Source organism: Leptonychotes weddellii, chromosome 1 (genome assembly GCF_054177405.1).
Source record: "Leptonychotes weddellii isolate Sample4059 chromosome 1, ASM5417740v2, whole genome shotgun sequence".
Classification (NCBI taxonomy): Eukaryota; Metazoa; Chordata; class Mammalia; order Carnivora; family Phocidae; genus Leptonychotes; species Leptonychotes weddellii.
The window spans coordinates 117,486,417-117,510,889 of NC_138369.1; the positions used below are offsets into that span (position 1 = coordinate 117,486,417).

General features: G+C 34.7%; 1 protein-coding gene and 1 long non-coding RNA gene across 3 annotated transcripts in view; both read left to right on the top strand.

Moving 5' to 3' along the window:
* Positions 1 to 24,473, top strand: part of LOC115944840 (uncharacterized) — a 325,497-nt gene that overhangs the window by 78,724 nt on the left and 222,300 nt on the right. The gene's annotated exons all lie outside the window — the stretch shown is intronic.
* The window catches only part of ATP11B (ATPase phospholipid transporting 11B (putative)), a 117,260-nt gene that overhangs the window by 29,841 nt on the left and 62,946 nt on the right, over positions 1 to 24,473 (top strand). For both annotated transcript variants that reach the window (XM_031041144.2, XM_006745182.3), the window contains exons 3-10: positions 498 to 587; positions 2,229 to 2,309; positions 7,634 to 7,741; positions 7,933 to 8,061; positions 8,900 to 9,003; positions 12,381 to 12,428; positions 14,442 to 14,506; positions 17,330 to 17,411. In XM_031041144.2, the coding sequence (XP_030897004.1) occupies positions 498 to 587; positions 2,229 to 2,309; positions 7,634 to 7,741; positions 7,933 to 8,061; positions 8,900 to 9,003; positions 12,381 to 12,428; positions 14,442 to 14,506; positions 17,330 to 17,411 (707 nt within the window). The remainder of the gene's footprint in view (positions 1 to 497; positions 588 to 2,228; positions 2,310 to 7,633; positions 7,742 to 7,932; positions 8,062 to 8,899; positions 9,004 to 12,380; positions 12,429 to 14,441; positions 14,507 to 17,329; positions 17,412 to 24,473) is intronic.

The window sequence follows — 24,473 nt, forward strand, 5'->3', positions numbered from 1 at the left end:
CATTCTAGGTTATTTTTCCATATTCTGTACTTAACAAAGAATAATCAAATAATTATACCATTTCCTTTATTTCTGACATTGAGCTACATAAAATAGAAAATAAATTGTATCTAGTGTCAGCATTTTTATCAGCTCTTATTTATTTTTAACATTAGTTCAATTTTGTGTAACCAGAGTCCAAAATAAATTATTAAATGTTGTTTTAGATCTGTCATCTCCAACTCCTAAAAAATCAAGAATTTAATAGCAAAATTGGTAGGTTCCAGTTTATCTCATCTTTTTAAATTACACTAAAATTGCCAATAAATAGTATAAGAAAGAAAAAAGTATAGAATAAAAGTTCTGAAACTCTTAAAAGCCAGATAGTTTTAGTAGCATCAAGATTTACATCATTTGTGTAAGGACTTAGTAAATCTGATTTTACTTTTCTTATTATTACATTGATATAGTGTATATTATTTTAAATATTAACTTACCCATCTCTCTCTTTTTTTTAGTATACTGTGTGGAATTTTGTTCCAAAAAATTTATTTGAACAATTCAGAAGAGTGGCAAACTTTTATTTTCTTATTATATTTTTGGTTCAGGTAAGCTTTATCACTCAATATAGAATGATTTCTAAAATTATATCTTCAGGGAAAAGTTGCATTGCATTCTAAATTATTTGACTATGGGATCTTTTTTTCTTTTCTGCAGAGCTTCCCCATTGTAATCAGGGAATATTGTGATTTAAACCACATGCAGATTTCTAAAAAATAGCCTATGAATTTTAAGATTAATTTTATTTTGTTTCATCACTGATACGCTGTGGTGTTGATAACCATAATCAAAGCCAATTTTACATTTCAGTTGCTCTGCCTCAGAACATAAATATTTTGGCTTTTAATATATAGCACATGTTTTTGGCACATTTCTGCTTACGGAACCATCTTTGTCCATGAAAATCTTTTTTTGGCTTTCCCTTTGTTTTCAGTTTAAATTTTAGTTTTATTTTAAGATTTTTTTTTTTAATTTTAATTTTTAAGTATCCCCATGAGTACAGATTTTTATTCTGGGGACCATTTTCTTAAATCTCTATTCATTATGAACTCTTTTACAGTTTCTTAATTTTCATATTGTTCCTTTTTTCTCTAATATCAAAGTGTCAAGAGTAACAGCTTATAAAATTTGAGTATAAGTCAAAATTTAAAAATAGTGATTGCCATTTTCTTTTAAAGGGGTTATTCTTTTCTGATGATACATTAGCAATCTCTTTCAGTGTGGCATTGAATTTTTGTATAAACTGAACTTTTCTCTCATAGAACCTGGAATTTCAGAAAAAAAAAATTGTCAAGTGATTAAAGCTTGAGGAAACATTTACTTTTTTAAAAATTTGCTTTCCTTCATAAACAGAGAAGGAACTTCTGATTTGCTGTCAGTAGAACATCAGCTTGGTTTTTTTTGAAAAGTGAGAATTTATATTAACCGTGTCCACATTAGCACATGCATTTGTGAAATTACTAGCTAAGATCAGGAATTCAGCTTGTCTGTGGAATAGAACAAATATAATTGGCCTATTCAGGGTAAAGGAACATTAATAAACCATTAGATCCATTTTTTAACTAACCAAACATAATTACTGCAAAAATTACTTCTCCAGCAATTTACTGAAACCTCAGTTGTTTGATTTAGATCATAATTACGGCATCATTTTCTGAGCTCTACCCTCTGGCTCTGTAGATGTGACAAAATCACTGTAGAAAAAAAAAATCCTTTTCCTAGTCCCATTCCTTGTTCTCTCTTCTTAAGTGGTGAATTTATTCTGAATTCCAGTGTAAAAATTGCTGACAGACTTTTCAGCATTTACCAGGATGGGCAAAGAAATGTAAAATGAGATTCTGAGCAGCTGTAGCTCTGCTTCTAGGCAAATACTGAGGAGAAAGACCTTAAGTACTCTGTTAAAAAGGGAGAGGTGACTGAGTCCATTCTAGCAGTATTTGTGGGTATGCAGTAGATTTAGATACTCTACCAACTTCATATAATAACCAACAAAATAAACTTGGTGAAACTGTGAACTAAACTGTGTGCATGATATCTCTGTCCTGTTTTTTACTCTGGACCATGATACACATTTTATATAGTGTTCTTAGAATTCCCAATAAGTATGAGATTTTAGATGTTAATAGTGTGATGTATACAATGTAAAAATATTAATATTCTGTATTCTTTTTTTGTTGTTGTAAATCTAGCTTATGATTGATACACCTACCAGTCCAATTACCAGTGGACTTCCATTATTCTTTGTGATAACAGTAACCGCCATAAAGCAGGTATGAAAATACTTTTTATTCCCCCCCCGAAATCATTTAGAAGTTGCTAAATATTTCCACTTCAAACTAACATTTATTGTTGTGAAAATAATTTCCATAGGAAAGCAACAAATTTGATATTGCATATGGTAAAGTTAAACTGAGTTAAGCCACTTTTATATTTCAGGTACTAGGGACTCATGGAATGATTACCATTGTTAAAATATGTTGTTCCCTTGACACACCTCGGAAGCATCCAAAAACAAGCATTTTATATGTACAAACCAATTTATATATGAAACAGATTAATTATTATAATCATCTTTGTAGGTTTGGCAATATTTAAAGGAAGTACAATTCAAAAGGGATATATTTCTAGGGAGTGAAGCGTGTACTTTTGGCATGACCATTTTGAATAAAAATTGTATAGTGTTTTCCTACTTTCTACAACTTTCCCTGGTGATGTTCATTTTTATATAAAGTAATACCCTAGGGGAAATAGCTTCAACCAAATCTTGAATTGATATTAAAATATAGGTATAGAAAAGCAAGATTATTAGATACACATGCTGAGTAAGAAATAAAGAAATTCATAGAAATGTCATGTCTAAATAGCTATCACTTCTCAAAAAATCTTGTCAGGGGCCCAGTTAAATAGATGACCCTTCCACCTGAAAGGGAGTTAATTGAATTATAATTGTAAATATGATAAATTTCCATTTTATAAGATTTAGGGATAAGATTTAAATTGACATGGACAATTTCACTACTGGGTATTTACCCCAAAGATACAAATGTAATGATCCGAAGGGGCACGTGCACCCCAATGTTTAGAGCAGCAATATCCATGATAGCCAAACTATGGAAAAAGCTTAGATGTCCATCAACAGATGAATGGATAAAGAAGATGTGGTATATGTATATGTGTGTGTGTGTGCAATGTAAAATGAGATTCTGAGCAGCTGTGTGTCAATTGTCATTGACAATTGGGGTGCATACACATAACACACACACACACACACACAATGGAATATTAAGCAGCCATCAAAAAAGAGGTCATCTTGCCATTTGCAATGACGTGGATGGAACTAGAGGGTATTATGCTAAGCAAAATAAGTCAATCAGAGAAAGACAATTATCATATGATCTCACTGATATGAGGAATTTGAGAAACAAGACAGAGGATCATAGGGGAAGGGAGGGAAAAATGAAACAAGACAAAACCAGAGAGGGAGACAAACCGTAAGACACTCTTAATCTCAGGAAACAAACTGAGGGTTGCTGGAGTGGTGGAGTGGGAGGGGTGGGGTGGCTGGGTGATGGACATTGGGGAGGGTATGTGCTTTGGTGAGTGCTGTGAATTGTGTAAGACTGATGAATCACAGGGCGCCTGGGTGGCTCAGTTGGTTAGGCGACTGCCTTCGGCTCAGGTCATGATCCTGGAGTCCCTGGATCGAGTCCCGCATCGGGCTCCCTGCTCGGCAAGGAACCTGCTTCTCCCTCTGACCCTCCCCCCTCTCATGTGCTCTCTCTCATTCTCTCTCTCTCAAATAAATAAATAGAAAATCTTTAAAAAAAAAAGACTGATGAATCACAGACCTGTTCCCCTGAAACAAATAATACATTATATGTTAATAAAAAAATTTAAAAAGAAATTGACATGGAAATAAAATTGACAAACATTCTTTAATTCTGGGGTGTAGTATATTCTTTATTACTTACATAGAAGGATAAGAGGAATCGATGGATTAACAGTTACATTATAAATCTGGTGTGTCAGAATACCATGCTACTGCTTTCACTAAGTTTGATTTCCTTTTACTGCTTTATTGGAGGCTTAAAAGCATCCAAATCACTTCATACAGTTACATATTTAACTTGGTTTTGTAGATGTCATTTATTTCATCGAAGTAACATATATTTGTCCCTTGGACCTCTTTTCTATATATACTTTACTTCTTAAGTGATTTCATTTAGTCTAGTGGTTTATAGTACCATTTATATGTTGATGGTTCTCAAATCAATGTGTATTCTAAAACTATTCCCTGAACTCCAGACACATATATACAAATGTTTGTGCAACATTTCCACATGGATATCTTAGGCTTTTCCTGACCACCATGTTACTCTCTCATTTCCTGATCTGGTCTTTTTTCTTCATATCATTTGTCACTACCTGTTGTTCTGTTAAATAAATGTTTATTAGTTTATCTCTTACCTTCATTTGAATGTTTAGCTCTATGAGCGCAGAGACTTTATTTTATATACCAGATTATTTCCAGTGACCAGAACAAAGTCATGCACATATTGGGCCTTCAATAAACATTTGTTTGATAGATGAATAAATGAATGAATAAACCTCTTGAATATATTTTAAAGCAATGCAACATGTTATAAAACGTCTTACCCTGATTTCCCAGTGTATTGGCCAAATATGGACTGGGTTTAATTGAAATGCGGTGCCATTAACTGAGTTGAGAAACAGTGGTGAATTTATATCTGCAAAATGAGAGAGTTTAATATGATAATGACAATTGACAACCTGTCTTCCTCCAAAATGAGTTAAGTAAAACATAAAATCTAAAGATAGGAAGTGGGAAGATTATACCTCAAACCTGTTAGTATGGTTATTGCAGTTGAGTACTAAATTTACTTGAGAGCTTTTTGACAACTAAGGCAAAAGAAGAAATACGAAAGGTCATAATTTTCAAAGAGAACATTTGATCTATAAGGATTTTCTCCCTTTTTCAGGAACGATTTCAGAACTCAGAATTTTCTCTTGTGCAGTAACTGTTCCTAAGTTTCATTCATTCAAGAAACACACTCATACCAGAGTGTGTACTGTTCAGGTTTATATATCCATCACTATAGATTAGTGGAACACAATTTTGGAAAAATTATAAAAGTGGAAGTTGCCATGTTCCAATCTTCCTTCCTTGTCTTCTCCCCTTTTAGTCTGCCTTTGTATTTTTATCAAAATAGGAAAAGCTTTATTATCAGTTATTTACACTTTAATTTGAATGAAGTTATTATTTTGTTTAACTTCTTCCAATCATACTTACATATTAAGTCTTCTTGCTAGTTGTATAATGCAAGATATAGTGCTCTGGTAAGTATCAAAGTCTTTGCCTTCTGTGAACTTAAAACCTATGAAGTAGGGAAGATAAGACCAAATACAATAATAATTATAGTTTAATAAGGTACTAGAAAGAGCCAATGAGGTGTTAGGTATTCAGAGAAAGGATGGAACACTTCATCTGATAATCAGGGAGGTTTTGTGGAATAAATAATAGAAATGAAACTTGGAATATTGGTAAAATGACAGTTGGTGAAGAAGGTGAGACAGAAACAAACAACTTAGGCAAAGGCTAAATGCAGGAAAAGCCAAGACCTATTTTGGGGAATGACATGTCTGACTAAATGTTTGACCCTGTAGAGGGAAGTATTAAAAGATAATACTGGAAACGTAGGTTAATACTAAAAGAGGTTGGAAGATTCTTTGCTATAAGCATTGAGAGTTATTGAGGGGGTTTTGAACAAGATAGTGAATTAAAACAATGTTTTGGAAACATTAATCTGGCAGTAATATGTAGGGTAGATTAGATTTTGTGAATTTGTGTTTTAAAAGATAATGTTTTTATCATTGTTGCTCAGCTATTAATGCCATCTGACTATAAAAGGAATTGTGCTTTTTGACAGTTTCAGAAAAGATGTTTTGACTCTCAGTTAAATTTCTCTAAAATCGACATACTACATCTTAAATGAGGTCAATGTAATTTAAGTAAATTTAAGTATCTTAAGAATGCTTTCCCAAAAAAAAAAAAAAAAAAGAATGCTTTCCCAAAGGTTTCTCCCCGAAAAAAAAAAAAAAAGACCTTCAAAGTACTCCTTAATATAATTTGCTTTATATTTTGAAGTGTTATATTTTTAAGTAATAGATGCACATATTTTTCAAAAACAGAAACAGTACAAAATAGCATATAGTAAAAGTTTTTTATATTCCTAAACCCCCAATTCCCTGTTTTCCTCTCCTGATATATTTGTACATTAGTCCTGATATATAGGCAGAATGTTCACATAGGCAGGCATACTTTTATTTTCATATATGATAGCATAGAACACAATACATTCTGTACCTCATTTGATCACTTAATGCTATCTCTTGGATATCATTCCATTATCTGTATTTATGCTACACCCCTGAGTTCTTGAATGTTCTCTAAAATAGCATGAGAAGGTGTGCCTGGTAAATCTCAGTCGGTTAAGCATCTGCCTTCTGCTCAGGTCATGATCCCAGGGTCCTGGAATCAAGCCCCACATCAGGCTCCCTGCTCAGCGGAGAGCCTGCTTCTCCCTCTCCCTCTGTCCCTTCTCCCCTTGCTTGTGCTCTTTCTCCCTCTCTCTCTGTCAAATAAATAAATAAGATCTTTTAAAAAAATAAAATGGCACAGAAAGCCATTTCCACTTTAAAAAAATTGCCACTCCTTAAACATTTAATCAGAGGTTTCTTTCTGAAATGCTTATGTCTGTGCCCCTTTTTAAATGACAATGCATTTAGCCTACCATATTTTTTAAGTACATAATATAATTAGTTCTGTTGGCCTATTGTTTAAGAAAATGAAAGAACTCAACCTCAGTTTAAAAATCTGTTCATTTTCTTTGCTGTTGTCTGTAGTAATGCTCTGTGAATTTATATTTTATGATTAAAATATCATTTTTACATAGAAGCAATAGAACTTACAAATTGAATAAACATAGGAAAAGGTATGAATCAAGAATGACTCCCCAGATTTCTGCTAAGAGCAATTCAGTAGATGTTGATGTCATTTGTCAAGATGGGGAACATTGAAAATGCAATAGATTTGGAGGGATAATATCATCAATTTGGTTTTGAAATGTTTACTATGACACATCAAGATGGAGATATTAAGGATGCAGTTAGATATTAAAGTTTGAGTCCAAAAGAGAGATATGGGCTAGAGATACAAATTTCAGGACTTTTTGAAGACATGGGTATAGAAGAAATCTTGTAGTGAGAAAGTGAAGGGTGAAAAAGGGGCCCATAAAGCTGACATGGAAGGAGTCTCCTGTAAGGAAATTGAGGAGTAACTAGAGAGGTACTATGAAAACCAGGAACATGTGTGTAAGGGCACCAAGAGAAGAGTGCTTCTAGGAGGAATGAATGTCAGATACCATGAGTTGTGTGCATCAAACTAGCCTAATATAATTCTGGTAAATGAAATAAATGTTTTGAGGAAGTGTTTATGTTTCTTTTTCTCATGCAATAAAAGTATCTTCTAATTACATTAAAAAGGGTATTTTTTTTGTTCTTTTGATATTTACAGGGATATGAAGATTGGTTACGACATAAGTCAGATAATGAAGTAAATGGAGCTCCTGTTTATGTTGTTCGAAGTGGTGGCCTTGTAAAAACGAGATCAAAAAACATTCGGGTATGCATTTAGTAAATAATGTAAATCAATTATATTTTGGTATCACAAATTCTAATCTGATTATATTTTAGTTAAAAGCCTACTTTCCTACATTAAAATATTGTGATAGGCCATCTGTTTAGAACTCAATAAAAGTAAGTCTCTGCCTCATAAAATCTGTATATTTACTTTTCTCCCATAATTCCTTATAGGTGGGTGATATTGTTCGAATAGCCAAAGATGAAATTTTCCCTGCAGATTTGGTGCTTCTGTCGTCAGATCGACTTGATGGTTCTTGTCATGTTACAACTGCTAGTTTGGATGGAGAAACTAACCTGAAGGTTTGTACATGTATGTTTGTACATGAATATGTATAAGTGTTGCTCTGGGTGAACAAAATGTTTTTGGGTTATGGTAATATTTTCCTTTGTTTGACTTGCTAAGGAAGAAATTTTTTAAATCACTGAAGCTTTTAAAAATTATAAGTTTTTTAAAAGAAATAATGCTATGTATGTATTTCAAGGGTAGCCTCATGTGGTTTAATCAAGTTAAAGAAAAATGGAAAGTGTTTTTAGGAAAAAATGTTATCCTTTAATATTTTGGTGCTTTTTTAGATAAGGGACACCTTTAAATTGTTCTTAGTTTTCAGAATATGAAAGTGAAAATTCGTATTTTTTCCTATTAAATTGCTTTATAATAAACTTTGAGCAAATAGTGACTGTTAATACAGACTTAATTTTGGGCACCTGGGTGGCTCAGTCATTAAGCTTCTGCCTTCGGCTCAGGTCATGATCCCAGGGTCCTGGGATCAAGCCCCACATTGGGCTCCCAGCTCCGCGGAAAGCCTGCTTCTCCCTCTCCCATTCCCCCTGCTTGTGTTCCCTCTCTTACTGTGTCTCTCTCTGTCAAAAAATAAATAAAATCTTAAAAAAAAAAAAAAAAAATACAGACTTAATTTTTTTTTATATGCAAATGGTCTGTCTAGGCAGGTAATCATTGTAGCTCCTTTTGCTATTCGTTATTTTGTAATCTTTCTCCTCTGCTATCTAGCTAAGTGATCTCAAGTACAGTATACTATGATTTCATCTGAAAAGAGATTTGAAATAGATGATACCTAAGGTCCCATTTGGCTCTTGAAACTGCAGTGTAATCCTTTTTTTTTTTTTTTAATTTTCCCAGACACACGTGGCTGTTCCAGAAACAGCAGTATTACAAACAGTTGCCAGTTTGGACACACTCATAGCTGTGATAGAATGTCAGCAACCAGAAGCAGACTTGTACAGGTATGGTATAGTAGTGGATTATTTCCTAAGAAAAGACAGAGCTGCAAAAGTAGAATTGTTGGATTAAAATTAATCTGTGGCCTTTACAAAAACATTGGACTAATTTTTATTGCCATGAGCAAAGTATAAGTTTAGGACGGGACCACTCTTTACACCACACACAAATGGATTAAAGACCTAAATGTGAGACCTGAGACCATAAAACTCCTAAAAGAAAACATAAGCAGTAATCTCGTGGACATCACCTCTATCAACGTATTTATAGATATGTCTCCTCAGGCAAGGGAAACAAAAGCAAAAATAAACTGTTGAGGCTACACCAAAGTAAAGAGCTTTTGCACAACAAAGGAAACCATCAACAAAACAAAAAGGGAGCCTAGTGAATGGGAGAAGATATTTGCAAATGATATACCTGATAAGTGGTTAATATCCAAATATATAAAAAACTTAATTCATCTCAACACCAAAAAAAGAAATTTTTTTTCAATTAAAAAACAGGTAGAAGAGGGGTGCCTAGGTGGCATCTGACTCCTGATTTCAGCTCAGGTCATGATCTCATGGGTTGTGGGATTGAGCCCCATCCATGCTGGGGGTGGGGGGGTGGCTATCATCTGAGATTCTCTCTCCCCCTCCATTTGAGTGCACTCTTTCTCTCAAATAAGTCTTTAAAAAATAAATAAATAAAACGAGTAGAGGACCCGAGTAGACATTTTTCCAAAGAAGACATGCAGATGGACAACAGGCACATGAAAAAATACTCAGCATCACTAATCATGAGTGAAATGCAGATCAAAACCAGGCAGAATGGCTGGTATCAAAAAGGCAAGACGTAACAAGTGTTGGCAAGGATGTAAGGAGAAGGGGAACCCCCTCGTGCACTGTTGATAAGAATGTAAATTGGTGCAACCACTGTGGAAAACAGTATGGAAATTCCTCAAAAAATTAAAAATAGAAATACTGTATGATCCAGTAATTCCACTCCTGGGTATTTAAAGAAAATGAAAACACTAATTTGAAAGATATATGCACCCCTATGCTTATGACATTATTTACAGTAGCCAAGATCTATTGATAGATGAGTAGATAAAATATTTATAGCAACCCAAGTATCTATTGATAGATGAATGGATAAAGTATCATTTATAGCAACCCAAGTATCTAATGATAGATGAGTAGGTAAAGATGTGGTGTATGTATACAGTGGAATATCACTCAGCCATAAAAAAGAATGAGATCTTTCCATTTACAACATGGATGGACCTCTAGAGGCATTATACCAAATGAAATAAGCCGGAGAAAGACAACTACCATATAATTTTACTTATATGTGGAACATAACAAAACAAAACCAGATTCTTAGGTCCAGAGAACAAACTGGTGGTTGTCAGAGGTGAGTTGGGAGGGGGATGGGCTCCTTTGCTCCTTTGGTTCTTTCTATTTTTACAACTCTTAATTTTTTAAACTCTGATTCAGCACCTGCACTTCTAGGAATTTTTTCTAATGAAATAATGAAACTCTCCTAGGAATGTATCTTAATGAAAATATGAAAAGATATATACACAAGGTTGTTCAAGGCTACATTGTTTAAACTATCCGTAAGGTGGAAAAAAACCTACACTTCCCTCAGCAGTGAATTATTTATATTATGCAGTAACCCCCAAAATGCAGTGCTGTATGTGGCCATTAAAAATAATGATGTAGATCTGTTTTTGACAGGACATATTAAGTGAGGGAAAATGTTACCAACAGTATTTATGGCATGATTCCATTTTGTTTTTAAGGTATATGCATGAAAAAAAAGTCTGGAAAAGATACTCCAAAATATTAACAGTGTTTATATTTGAGTAGTGGGATTACCAGTGATTCTTATTTCCCTCTTGATGTCTTTTTAAACTCTCTAAATTAAATCATTTTATAAAATGTGTGTGTTTCAGTGTAGGTAGTCTTTATAATCAGAAAAGAGAATAATGAAACAATTTCCATTTTGAATCAAATTAAAGTGTGGGTTTGGAGAAATGGCTAGGGAAAGTGCAAGATGAGTTAATCCAGTATGGAACCAGCATAAATAGATAGGAGTACCTTAGAATCAAGGATAACAGGACAGATGAAATGAAGGCAAATAGGTCTCTTTTTGGAATTTAGCTCAGGGAAATCAAAAGACTGATCACACATCATCTCCATAAGTTACCGAGGGAAATAGCAGCTGAATTGGTTCTTTGAATCTAAATCCAAAGTTGAGGCTGGAATCAGGACTACATAAAATTCCATTATGTGGAGATAATAAAAAAACCTCAGTGCTGCTCCCTGATACAGGGAGCTGAAGGAAGTAGAAGTAGGAGATTAGCAAGAAACAATGAAGCCGAAGTCTATAAGCATCTGTGACCTGGAAACGGGGGATAATAGGGACATTTGGAAGGAATGCTTATTTCTTTGCTTAGGGAAATGATTGACATGAAAGTTCTGTCTAGAGTTTGCTTCAACTTAGAATTTACCTCACCATAGTAGAAAGTGATTGTACACTTGAATTGACTCTGTGCTATGAAGCTGTTCTGGTTGTGGAAGTTGGAACTGAAAGGCCAGGCTGTGAAAATCCATTATGATAACAGGCCACTTACTCTAGATTTCAGGCAACCAAAAGTTAAAGAAGGTCTGGAGTTCACTGATAGGTTTTTGCTTAACTACTCAATCCCCACCACTTAACTCACACATGGTCGTCGTTCAGTGAATATTTATGAATGCATGCATAGAATCAATTGGTGAGTGAATGAATGATTCTAGTCAGGAGACTTTACTTAATAAACTGTGGTATGTGTGAGCATTCATTGTTGGCTAAATAATATATGCATCTTTGTGTAGAAATTACAAATTAGATCACTAAACTAATAATAAGATAAGACATTTTCATTGCCATTTTGGGTTTTTTTTTTTTTTAAGATTTTTTTATTTATTCATTTGAGATACAGAGATAGAGCATGAGCAGGGAGAGAGGGAGAGGGAGAAGCAGGCTCCCCGTTGAGCCAGGAGCTCGATGTGGGGCTTGATCCCAGGACTCTGGGATCATGACCTGAGCTGAAGGCAAACGCTCAACCATCTGAGCCACCCAGGTGCCCCTTCATTGCCATTTTGAAAACATTTTTTTCATTTTTTACCTCATTCATAGCTAGATTGGAGATGGCAAGAATATCAGTTTTTTAAAGCTTAATGAATGATAAGTATTTACTTACGTAACTTCTAACATTAAAAATGGACCATTCCAAAAACAAAAGGTTAAGTTTTGTTTCATGTACGAGAATAGTGCCAAAACTATTAAAAATTTTTCACCCATTGATGTCCTAAGTACTTCTGGTTTTTTTGTAACATGGTGAATTCTTTGATAGATTCATGGGACGAATGATAATAACTCAACAAATGGAAGAAATTGTAAGGTAAGAGTAATTTGCATTGTCCAAATACTATTATGTGAGAATTGTATTGGGGAGGGACTAAAATCAAGTTAAAGGGAGATTAGGTAAGTAAGCAGCACATCATGGAAAAGGGTTAATTTAAAAGCATTTAACATTTCATCTTCTAATAATTTGTAGCAGGAATGAGTAAGGACAAAAAAATCCCATGAAATGATATCAAAATAGTTCAGTAAGATTATTTGTGTACTTGTATTTCTTTTTCTGGTGGTATTAGGTAGTAACATAAAAGGAAACAGCCATTCTTATTGAAGTTCTTAACCACCGCACTTAAAGTCTAGAATACAAAAAACGTTTTATATAATGTGTGACCAGTATAAATGTCATATTTAGTGGCCAATTTAGAACCTCTTATTTACTCTTCTGATTGGTTTTTTGTTTAGTTGGTTGTTTTGGTGTGTTTGCCTTCAATATTCAGGTTAATTTCTGGTTCCTGCATGAAAGGCTTTGAGTTATTTCAGAAATGTGTTGATATGATGAGATTATATTGTTACTCATGACCACAAAGCCAAATCAAGAATAAATCTTGGAATCAGCCCTTGAACTTCTAGTCCAATTAGCATTCCACCTCTTTTCTGGAGATGTGTTCAGTTAATACAGGCTGCACGAAATAAGTCACTAACATGAAGAATTGAGCATTTTTGAAATGAAGTTCTCAAAACAAGCCACCAAAAATATCATGATACTTCAGCACCAATTCACATTTTTAATAAACATTAACATAGGAGCACATTCAGTAAACTCCTTAACAAAGTCTTTGTAAGTGTAGGACCCCCTGCTGAATAACTATGACTAGGTTTTATTTTGATTTTAGAGTGACATAGTGGAATATATATGTGGATACTAATCTGAATTTCATTAAGATATTGTGGCTGGTAAAGCAAAAGATCAATTATGTTACCCAGCACCTGAAATGGTTAAAAAGATTAGCCATGTTCTTTGCTAAAGCAACCTGAGTGAACTGATGAATTATCTTTTAATTTGAAAGCTTTCTATCATTATATCCCAATTTTATATATCAATGTGAGCTCAAAGTTTTTCTGTTCATTGTTGGAACCAACACCAAGTGAAAAAGCTTTTATGCCTCCTGAATAATTGATTTTGGAATATCCATGGAGTGTGCTCTAAATATGACTATCTAATAAAACCATACTTGTTAACCATGTCCCAAATACCTGATCCTCCTTGGTTCATTTGGATTTGTAGATGTCTTCAGAATTAGTTCAGATTCTGTTTGATTTTGGTAACTGTATCTGTATGTTTCAGAAAAACATAAGGAATATCAACAAAACTAAGGCTTTTTTACTTATCCATAACAGTCTTACCATTTTGCTATCACTAAGAAAATACAATTTCCTTTCTAGTTATTCTTTCTCGTTTTGTATCTCCTTTATGGAGAGAAATTCAAACAGCAAGAAGACTTGTGCTCCAAGGAGTATGCAATGCAAGTAGTCAAGTTGTAGTGTCGATCTTGCCTAAAGTATTAACTCACTTAATACATTATGTTTTATTATCCAGTGTAATTTTAATTATGAAGAATTGATGCATTTATATACAAATCATACTATAATTCATGTTTACATTGCGTTTTAATTCTTTATTTTCCATTTAAAAACTTTAATTTTGCACAAAAATTTTAAATTTCATTATGTTAAACATTTTTAAATCATTGGTTAATCTTTTGTTGTGTTTTATGTTTAAAAATCTTGCAGCTGATGGCTTTGTAAGTTTATTTATCGGTGTAGTCTTATTTCTGAGCCACTGATCTTAAAGTGCCTGAAATGCTAAAGCAGATAATTGTTGTTATGGTCACTAACATCATAATTGACCTAAACAGCTTTATAGTAACCAAGATTTTGGTTTTATATGGAAGCAGTGTTGTAACTGTAGCTTAGGGATTTTCTGCTGAAGATGCCATTTTAGAATTTAATTTAATTTTTAATATATTCAATGCTTTTTTTTTTTTTTCCTCCCTAGACCTCTGGGGCCGGAGAGTCTCTTGCTTCGTGGAGCCAGGTTAAAAAACACAAAAGAAATTTTTGGTTTGTATATATTGAAAAAAAATTTTTTTTAAGATTTTATTTATTTGAGAGAGAGAGTGAGCACTTGCAGGGGGAGGAGCAGAGGAGCGGAAGAAACAGACTCCCCACTGGGCAGGGAGCCCAATGTGGGACTCAGTCCCAGGGCCCTGGGATCATGACCTGAGCCAAAGGCAGATGCTTAACCGACTGAGCCACCCAGGCTCCCTATATTGAAAATTTTTAATTATAGATTCATGTTGATGTTTTATATAAAGTATTTCTTTTTGAAAGAGAGAGAATGCACACAAGTGGGGGTGGGTAGGCAGAGGGAGAGGGAGAGAGAATCTTAAGCAGGCTCCATGCCCAACACAGAGCCTGACACCGGGCTCGATCTCACAACCCTGAAATCATGACCTGAGCTAAAAACAAGAGTTGGACACTCAACTGACTGAGCCACCCGGGTGCCCCTATATGAAGTATTTTTTAAAGCATAGCATTTGTGGTCTTTTGGTTGGATAATTTACTTAGTCAAATGTCTGTAATAATTTTCTTGCAAAGACTGTGTTAATAAAATTTTGTATTGTATTTTTTTGTTGTTAATCCCTATTTTTTAATAGTAGACTAGAACCTTGCTCTTTTGTGGATACTTGTGAAGCACTGCTAAGAAGATAATTCTGATTTTAATGGTGGTATTTAATGGCAGGTATTATTGGAATGTATACTGACTGGATCAAAAGGATGAATAAATAGTGTTCTAGTGTTGGAGATCTAAATAATTCACATGTTCTGAGTCAACTCTAGGCACATTGTGAAGTCCTGATAACCTTTAGCTGTCAGCTAGCTCCTCCCATTTTAGGAATGGCCTTTCATATACTGCCCAGCCTGTTATTCACTGAATGTTTACAGCTTTTGAGGTTCTCTTCTTCATTCTCTTCTTTCCTATTAACTGTGCTATATTTTATTTCTCAGTATGAGGCTCTCTGATAAAGATATGTATATCCTTTAAAAAGCAGAAAACAGCAAGTATTGGTGAGGTTGTAGAGAATTTGGAATCCTCATACAGTGCTGTGGGAGTATAAAATGTCACAGCCGCTATGAACAATAGTGTGGCAGTTCCTCAATAAGTTAAACCTAGAATTGTTGTATGGCCCAGCAATTCTACATATGATCCAGCAGTTCTACTCCTAGGTATATAACCAAAAGAATTGAAAGTAAGTGTTCAAAGACTTGTACAGGATGTTCATAGCAGCACTCTTCAATAGCCAAAGGGTAGAAACTGCCCAAATATCCATCAACTAATGAATGGATAAACAAAGTGTAAGATGCCTATATAATGAAATATTATTCACCCATAAAAAATGAAGTACTAGTGCATGCTATGACATGGATAAACATTGAAAACATGCTGAGTAAAAGAAGCCAGACATAAAAAGCTACATATTGTATGATTCCACTTACTTGGAATACCCAGAATAGGCAAGTTTATAGAGACAGAAAGTAGATTTGTAGTTCCCAGGGGCTGGGGAGTGGAGGGGAATGGGGAATGATTGTTTAATGGGAACAGGCTTTTCTTTGAGGGTGATAAAAATGTCAAGTTAGTGAGGGTTGTACAACATTGAGATTGTACTAAGGGCCACCAAATGGTGCACTTTAAGATGAATAAAATGATAAACTGTATGTAATGTATATTATAGTTAAAAAAAAAAAACAAAACCATCATGTTCTGATGGCCAAAGCCAGAAAACATCTCCAGGGCTTTTAGACCCTCTCATGCAATGCTGTATTTTAACACATCCCTCTAGCAGGAACACCTTTCACATTCTTAAAATAAAACGTATATTTGAATGCCTTTAGCTGAGTTCTGCTGTTGTCACCTCAGCCCCACCTGTCTGTTGCATATCATTCTGGCTGATTGCTCCCATTTCTGTAATTTCAGTGCGCTTTGTCATCTGAGTTATAATCCCTGCCTCTAAAGAATACTGGTGAAAATTCTAGGACAAATCTTTAGAAAGAGAGCATGATGAATCCTACACTGCTTCTCAGACTTCACTCTTTAAAGATGGCTGTGAATACTTACTGATCATCTCTTTGTTTCTAGGCATTTGCTATTTTGTCATAACAAATCTCACAATAATTCTGAGGGATTTTTTCCTATTTAAAGATGGGGAAATTGAGACTTAGATTAAATAACTTGCCCAAGGGCCCAGAACTAGTAAGTGGCAGAGGTAGCACTCTAAGGTCTAACTGCAAAGTTTTTTATAAAGCTGGTCTTAACTAATTTCATTCACTCCCCAATTTTAGACCGTTATTACTGTCATTCTTGCTTATCTCAGTCATTCATATAGGCACACATTTTTAAAATAGTACCTTCCTTTTGTTTACTTCATTTACTCTGACAGATTCCATATTATCTCTCCAGTGGTAGAAAATTATGTCTTGACCCCAGTTTCTGGCATTCAGGGCCTTTCAAATTCTGACTGCATTCCATTGTTCAAAGTGCTTTTCCATTTCTGTCTTCGTTAACAGTGTTTACTCTATTTATAATAGCCTTCCCTGCTATGTTTACCTTTCCAAATCCTTTTCCTCCATCACTTTCAACTCTAATAATATCTCTTTCATTCAGATATATTAATTATAACTCAGAAACAGAACCCTTGTGCCTTTCCCATCCAGCAGGTTGAGTGACTGGAGTTCCCCAAAATTGGACTTGGAAAGCCCTTTAAAAACTCCAAAAAGATTTAAAGGCAAATTGTAACAATAATACATTTTCTTTCATGCTAGTGAGTAAACCTCTCTTTTGAAATATGCCAGTGGATTATTTTAAAGAACTGTTATGTTTTGCAGGAGTTGCTATCTACACTGGAATGGAAACTAAGATGGCATTAAATTACAAGAGCAAGTCACAGAAACGATCTGCAGTAGAAAAGTAAGAAAACTATTTTCATTTACTTACACATGAATATGTATTATTCATATATGTTTAAAATACTATATTTATAAAAATATATATCAGTCAACAAAAGATGGTATCCTTGAGAATAGAGATGTATATATGTAGCATTTTGCACAATGTTTGGCCTATAGTAGGTGTTACATTATGACTTTAAAATAAATACTCTTGGATAATACCAGAATCACTTGGTAAGACTAACCCTCCTGCAGATAGCAATTATAAAACCTGGACAAATTTTTTTTTACATAAACAAGTATTTGAAAATACAAGAGAGTGACACAAAGGAGACAGAAAATGGCAGAGTCTACTCCTGAAAGGTGGCAGGAGCAAGGGGAAAGATTTAAGAGTGCAGATTTTTGCCTGAAGGCATTCCCCAATTCATGTGCTGCATAGGGCATCAGAGAGCCTGATCTTTACAAGATTTAAGTGCTAGAGGAGGTTTAAAGCTGGAAGAACAGCTAGACAGAGGAAAACCAGGTAAGGGAGGGAGCCACAGAAGGGAATGAACTCCGAAACCTGCACATAAATTATGCCCAAATCTTTGGCTGACTGTTGGAACTATACATGTGCATAGGAGACTCCACTGGGCTTGACAGAAAAACAGTATCAGAAAGCTGAAAGAACAGAACATTTTGCTGTTGCCTGTTGCAGTGGAGATAGACTTTGATATTTGAGCCTAGCCAAGTTAACTTCTGCTAAAATGAAAATCAGCACTCTTCTGAGGAACGTAAAAGAGTACAGAATCTGTACAACCAATTATTTATAAAATCCAATAATGTAATCAAAAATAAGTAGACCTGTAAAGAAAATGTAACTTGTTTTTAAGAGAAAAAGCATTCATTAGAAACTGTCACCATAACGTTCTGTATCTTGCAGTTGGCAGGCAAGGTCTATAGAGCAGATACTGTAAGTATTTTCAAGGGACTAAAGGAAGATGTGAATAAACATGTAAAATATCAGCAAAGAAATGGAAACTACAGAAAACAGTATGGAGTTTCCTCAAAAAGTTAAAAATAGAACTGCCCTATGATCCAGCAATTGCACTACTAGGTATTTACCCAAAGGATACAAAATTACTGATTTGAAGGGATACATACACCCTGATGTTTATAGCAGCATTATCAACAATAGGCCAAATTATGGGAAGAGCCCAAATATCCATCAACTGATGGATGGATAAAGAAGAAGTGGTATATATACACAATTGAATATTACTCAGCCATAAAAAAGAATGACATCTTGCCATTTGCAACGATGAGGATGGAGCTAGAGAGTAATATGCTAAGCGAAATAAGAGAAAGACAAATACCATATGATTTCACTCATATGTGGAATTTAAGAAACAAAACAAATGAACAAGGGGGGGGGTGGGAAACAGACTCTTAAGTATAGAGAACAAACTGATGGTTACCAGAGGGGAGGTGGGCAGGGGATGGGTTAAATAGGTGATGGCAATTAAGAAGGGCACTTGTGGTGAGCACTGGGTGTTGTATGTGGGTGATGAATCTCTAAATTCTATACCTGAAGCTAGTGTTCCACTGTATGTTAACTAACTAGAATTTAAATAAAAAACTTGGGGGAAGAAATGGAACTATAAAAAAAAATTCAGTGGATATTCTTGCACCGAAAATATAATCCCTGAAATGTAAGTGCCATTAGATGGGCCCAACACCAGATGGAAGAAGGCAGAAGAAATTGTCAGTGAATTTAAAAAAGCAATAGAAATTATTCAGTCTGAAGACCAGGGAGAAAAATGATTGAAGAAAAATGAACAGAGTTTCAGAGCCATGTGAGACAATACTAAGCTATCTATCTAATTGAGTCCAAAAGAGGAGAGAGTAAAAGGGGCAGAATAAAACTATTTGAAAAAATAATAATTGAAAATCTCTAAAATTTGAGAAAAAACAGAGTGGTAATTTAAATCCAACAAATCAAAATTTGTGGACTCAAGGCAAAGCCTAAGTTGGAGAGAAATTTCTAGCTATAAATTATATATATAAAAGGAAGGAAAGCTTCAAATCAGTCATCTAAGTTTCTGCCTTATGAAGCTAAAGAAAGAGGAGCAATTTGACCTAATCAGAGAAGAGAGAGAACAAATATTAAAGATGTGAGCTGAAACCAATAGAATAGAAAACAAATAATAGACAAAATTAACAAAGCCAAAACTTGGTTCTTTGGAAATATTAACAAAATTGGTAAATCTCTACCTAGATTAAGGGATTAAGGGGAAAAAAGAAGTGGTAGGAGAGAAAACTACAAAATTACCAACATCAGGGATGAAAGAGAGGATATCAGTACAGATCCTATCTACTGTGGTCACTTTATCCACAGGTAAAGAAATATTGTGAACAACTTTATGTAACTACATTTTTCAACTTAGATGAAATGGATAAATTCTTTGAAAATACAACTTAAAGCAGTTGATACAGGATGAAACAGAAAGTCTAGATAGCCCTATTATCTATCAGAGATTTATTTTTTTAAAAAATGGTCCACACCAAAGGATAGTCTTTTCAACACACAGTGCTGGAACAATTGGATGTCCATATGCCAGAAACCAAACTTTAACCCTTACCTCCCACCATATACAAAAACCAACTCAGGGGCACCTGGGTGGCTCAGTCAGTTAAGTGTTCGAGTCTTGGTTTCAGCTCAAGTCATGATGTCAAGAGTTGTGAGATGGAGCACCGCATGCTGAGTGCGGAGCCCCCTTGAGACTCTCTCCCTCTCCCCACTGCTCTCTCTGTCTCTCTCATTCTCTCTCAGATAAATAAATCTTTAAAAACAAACAAAAAACTAGCTCAAAATGTAAGACCTAAACATAAAAACTTAATCTATAAAACGTGGGAGAAAATATTTGTGACCTTGGGTTAAGGAAAGATTTCTTAGATAAGAAACATACAAAAAAGGAATCAAAAACAAAACCAAAATTTGATAAATTAAACTTCATCAAAATTAAAACTTCAGCACACCTGAAGCTAATATAACACTATGTCACTGTTTAAAAAAATAATAAAACTTCTACATTTCCAAAAGACACTGCTAAAAAAAGAAAATGAAGAGAAGCCACAGATTAGGAAAAATATTTACAAAGCACATATTTTGTAAGGACTCATCTCCAGAACATGCATGCATTTTCACCACTTCTTTTAAACATTATCCTAGAAGCCTTTTTCAGTGCCACAAGACAAAGAAATAAAAGGCATAAGTACTGGAAAATTGTCCTTACCAGAGGACACATGATTTTTCACGGAGACAGTTGTACACATTCAACAACAAAACTATTAGGATTAATAAGTGAGTTTTAGCAAGGTCAAAACTACAAAACATGGTGAGAGATGTTTATTTAATGGAGAAATCACATTAATAGATTGGCAGGCTCAGCACTGTTAAGCTGTAGTTGATGTGAAGATTCTTTCAATACTAATTAAAATCCCAGCAAGCTTTTTTGTAGTAATTGACAAGATGATTCCAAAATACATATCTGGGGTGCCTGGGTGGCTCAGTCAGTTAGACATCTGACTCTTGATTTTTGGCCTGGGTCATGGTCTCGGGGTCGTGGGATCAAGTCCTGCCTCAGGCTTCATGGTTAGCACAGAGTGTGCTTGAGATTCTCCCTCTCCCACTTGTGCTGTCTCTCTCCCTCTCTCTAAAATAAATAAAATCTTTAAATAAATAAATAAATAAATAAATAAATAAATAAAATGCATATTGAAATGTAGTAGCTCAAATGCATATGTAGAATGAATGAAGAAAACAGTCTCTTAAAAAAGCTGGAGAATTTAAAAAAAAAAAAAAAGCTGGAGAATTTATATTATCTGACTTTAAGGCTTAATATAAAGCTACAGTAAATGTCGGGGCGCCTGGGTGGCTCAGTTGGTTAAGCGACTGCCTTCAGCTCAGGTCATGATCCTGGAGTCCTGGGATCGAGTCCCACATCGGGCTCCCTGCTCGGCGGGGAGTCTGCTTCTCCCTCTGACCCTCCTCCCTCTCGTGCTCTCTGTCTCTCATTCTCTCTCTCTCAAATAAATAAAATCTTTAAAAAAAAAAGCTACAGTAAATGTAGTACGGTATTAGCAAAAAAGATTTTTCAGTGGAGTTGAGAAATAGATCCATTTATATATGGTCAGTTGATTTTCAGCCAAAGCATTAAGTAAATTCAATGAAGAAAATGATAGTCTTTTCAATAAATGATGTAACAGTAATTGGATATCCATATGGGAAAAAAAATAATAACCCTCAATTCCTACCTCATATCATACACTAAAAAGTTTTTGAAGATGGGTCATATACCTAAGTGTAAAGGCTAAAACTATAAAACTTTTAGAAGAAAACTTAGGAAGAAATCTTCACAACCTGGGGATAGGTAAATATTTCCTAGGACACAAAACCAATAACCACAAAAGAAAAAATTGGTTAACTGTACTTCCTCAAAATTCAAAACTTCTCACACTACACAATTAAGGAAATGAACAGGGAAGCCACAAACTGAAAGACTATGTTCATAAAACATGTATCTGACAAAGAACTTGTATCCAGAATATATAATGAGCTCATATGTCTATAATATGTCTATAATAAAAAGAAAAACAATGCAATGAAAAACATGGATATAAGACTGGAGCAGAGAAATTTTCACATAGAAAATACACAGATGGCAAATAAACATACAAAAAAGTGTACAACATCATTAGTCATGAGAGAGATACAAATTAAAACTACAAAGAGATACATACCAACATATACTTAGTGGAATGGCAAAAATTAAAAAGCTTAAAAGTTCCAAGTATTGGCAAGGATATGGAGCAGCTGGAACTCTTAATTCTAAATAATCAATGGGTCAAAGAGGAAATCTCAAAGAACATTTTTTTTAAATATCCAGAAGTTAATGAAAATACAGTATCAAATTTTATAGGATGAAGCTAAAGCACTACTGAGAAGGAAATTTACAGCACTTGTATTACGGTTTTCCAGAGAAACAGAACCAGTAGGATATATATGGGCATATGTAAGAGGAGACTTATTATAGGAGTTGGCTCACGTGGTTGTAGAGACCACGAAGTCCCACAGTCTGCCATCTACAAGCTGGAGAACGAGGAAAGCTGATGGCATAATGCAGTCAGCATCCAAAGGCCTGAGAACCAGGGAGCTGGCCACTGATAAAAAACCTGGAGCTCTGATGTCCCAGCTCAAGAAAAGAGAAAAAAATTGTCTTTTTTATTTCATTTGGGTCCTCAATGATGATACCCACCTACATTGGTGAGGGCATGTCTCTCTACTAAGTCTTTTGAATCAAATACTATTCTCTTTCAGAAACACCCTCATAGACACACCCCAAAATAATATTTTACCAGCTGTATGGGCATTGCTTAACCCGGTCAACTTGACACATAAGATTAACTATCACAGAACTAAATACTTAGATTAGAAACACCAGGGGTGTCTGGATGGCTCAGTTGGTTAAGCATCTGACTCTTGATTTCAGCTCAGGTCATGATCTCAGGGTTCTGGGATCGAGCCCCACGGCACGCTCTGCAGTCAGCGGGGAGTCTGCTTGAGGATTCTCTCCCTTTGCCCCTCCTGCTGCTCCTGCTTGCTGTCTCTCTAAAATAAATAAATAAGTCTTAAAAAAAAAAATGAAAAGAAACACCAAGGACAGAAACTGAGATTAAAAACAATACCATTTGCAATCATTCTCAAAAAAGGAAATACCTAGTTGTACATCTAAAAAAATACATACAGGATCTGTGTGCTGAAAATTACAAAATGCTGATGAAAGAATCAGAGATGTAATGTTAAGCTTGCCTAGCGAAATACGACAATACCAAGCTTGCCTGGTGAAAAGAACAGGGATTCTAAAGTTAATTCCTGACTTGTGTGATTTTGGTAAATTTATAGAATGATTTTTGGGCTTTGATCTTCATCATTAAAAAGGATGTGATCTCACAGAGGTTTTACAAAGATTAGACAACTTAGTGGATGTAACAAAGTTTTGTAAAATCTTAATACTACACAAATGTTAGTTATATTTACACTTAAAATTACCTGAAAATGTTAAAAAATTTAGAATAATTATGGCGAGAATAACTGGTCAAAGCTGTCATTTACTGGAAGCATTTTGAACAGTAATATAACTAATTCAAATAGGCTTATAATCCTATGTATTGGTTATTTTATCACTGGTAAATAGATTCTGTTGAATGGTCATTTCTTAAAATACGAAGACTGTTTCCTTTATTTTTTTTTAAATTGTATTATGTTACGTTAATCATCATACATTACATCATTAGTTTTATTGTAGTGTTCCATGATTCACTGTTTGCGTATAACACCCAGTGCTCCATTCAGTACGTGCCCTCTTTATTTTTTTTATTTTTATTCATTTTTATTTTTTTATTGTTATGTTAATCACCATACATTACATCATTAGTTTTAGATGTAGTGTTCCATGATTCATTGTTTGTGCATAACACCCAGTGCTCCATGCAGAATGTGCCCTCTTTAATACCCATCACCAGGCTAACCCATCCCCCCACCCCCCTTCCCTCTAGAACCCTCAGTTTGTTTCTCAGAGTCCATAGTCTCTCATGGTTCGTCTCCCTCTCTGATTTCCCCCCCTTCATTTTACCTTTCCTACTATCTTCTTTTTTTTAACATAAAATGTATTATTTGTTTCAGAGGTACAGGTCTGTGATTCAACAGTCTTACACACTTCACAGCGCTCACCATAGCACATACCCTCCGCAATGTCTATCACCCAGCCACCCATCCCTCCCACCCCCACCACTCCAGCAACCCTCAGTTTGTTTCCTGAGATTAAGAATTCCTCATATCAGTGAGATCATATGATACATGTCTTTCTCTGATTGACTTATTTCGCTCAGCATAATACTCTCCAGTTCCGTCCACATCATTGCAAATGGCAAGATTTCATTCCTTTTTATGGCTGCATAATATTCCATTGTGTATATATATCACATCTTCTTTATCCATTCATCTGTTGATGGACATCTTGGCTCTTTCCATAGTTTGGCT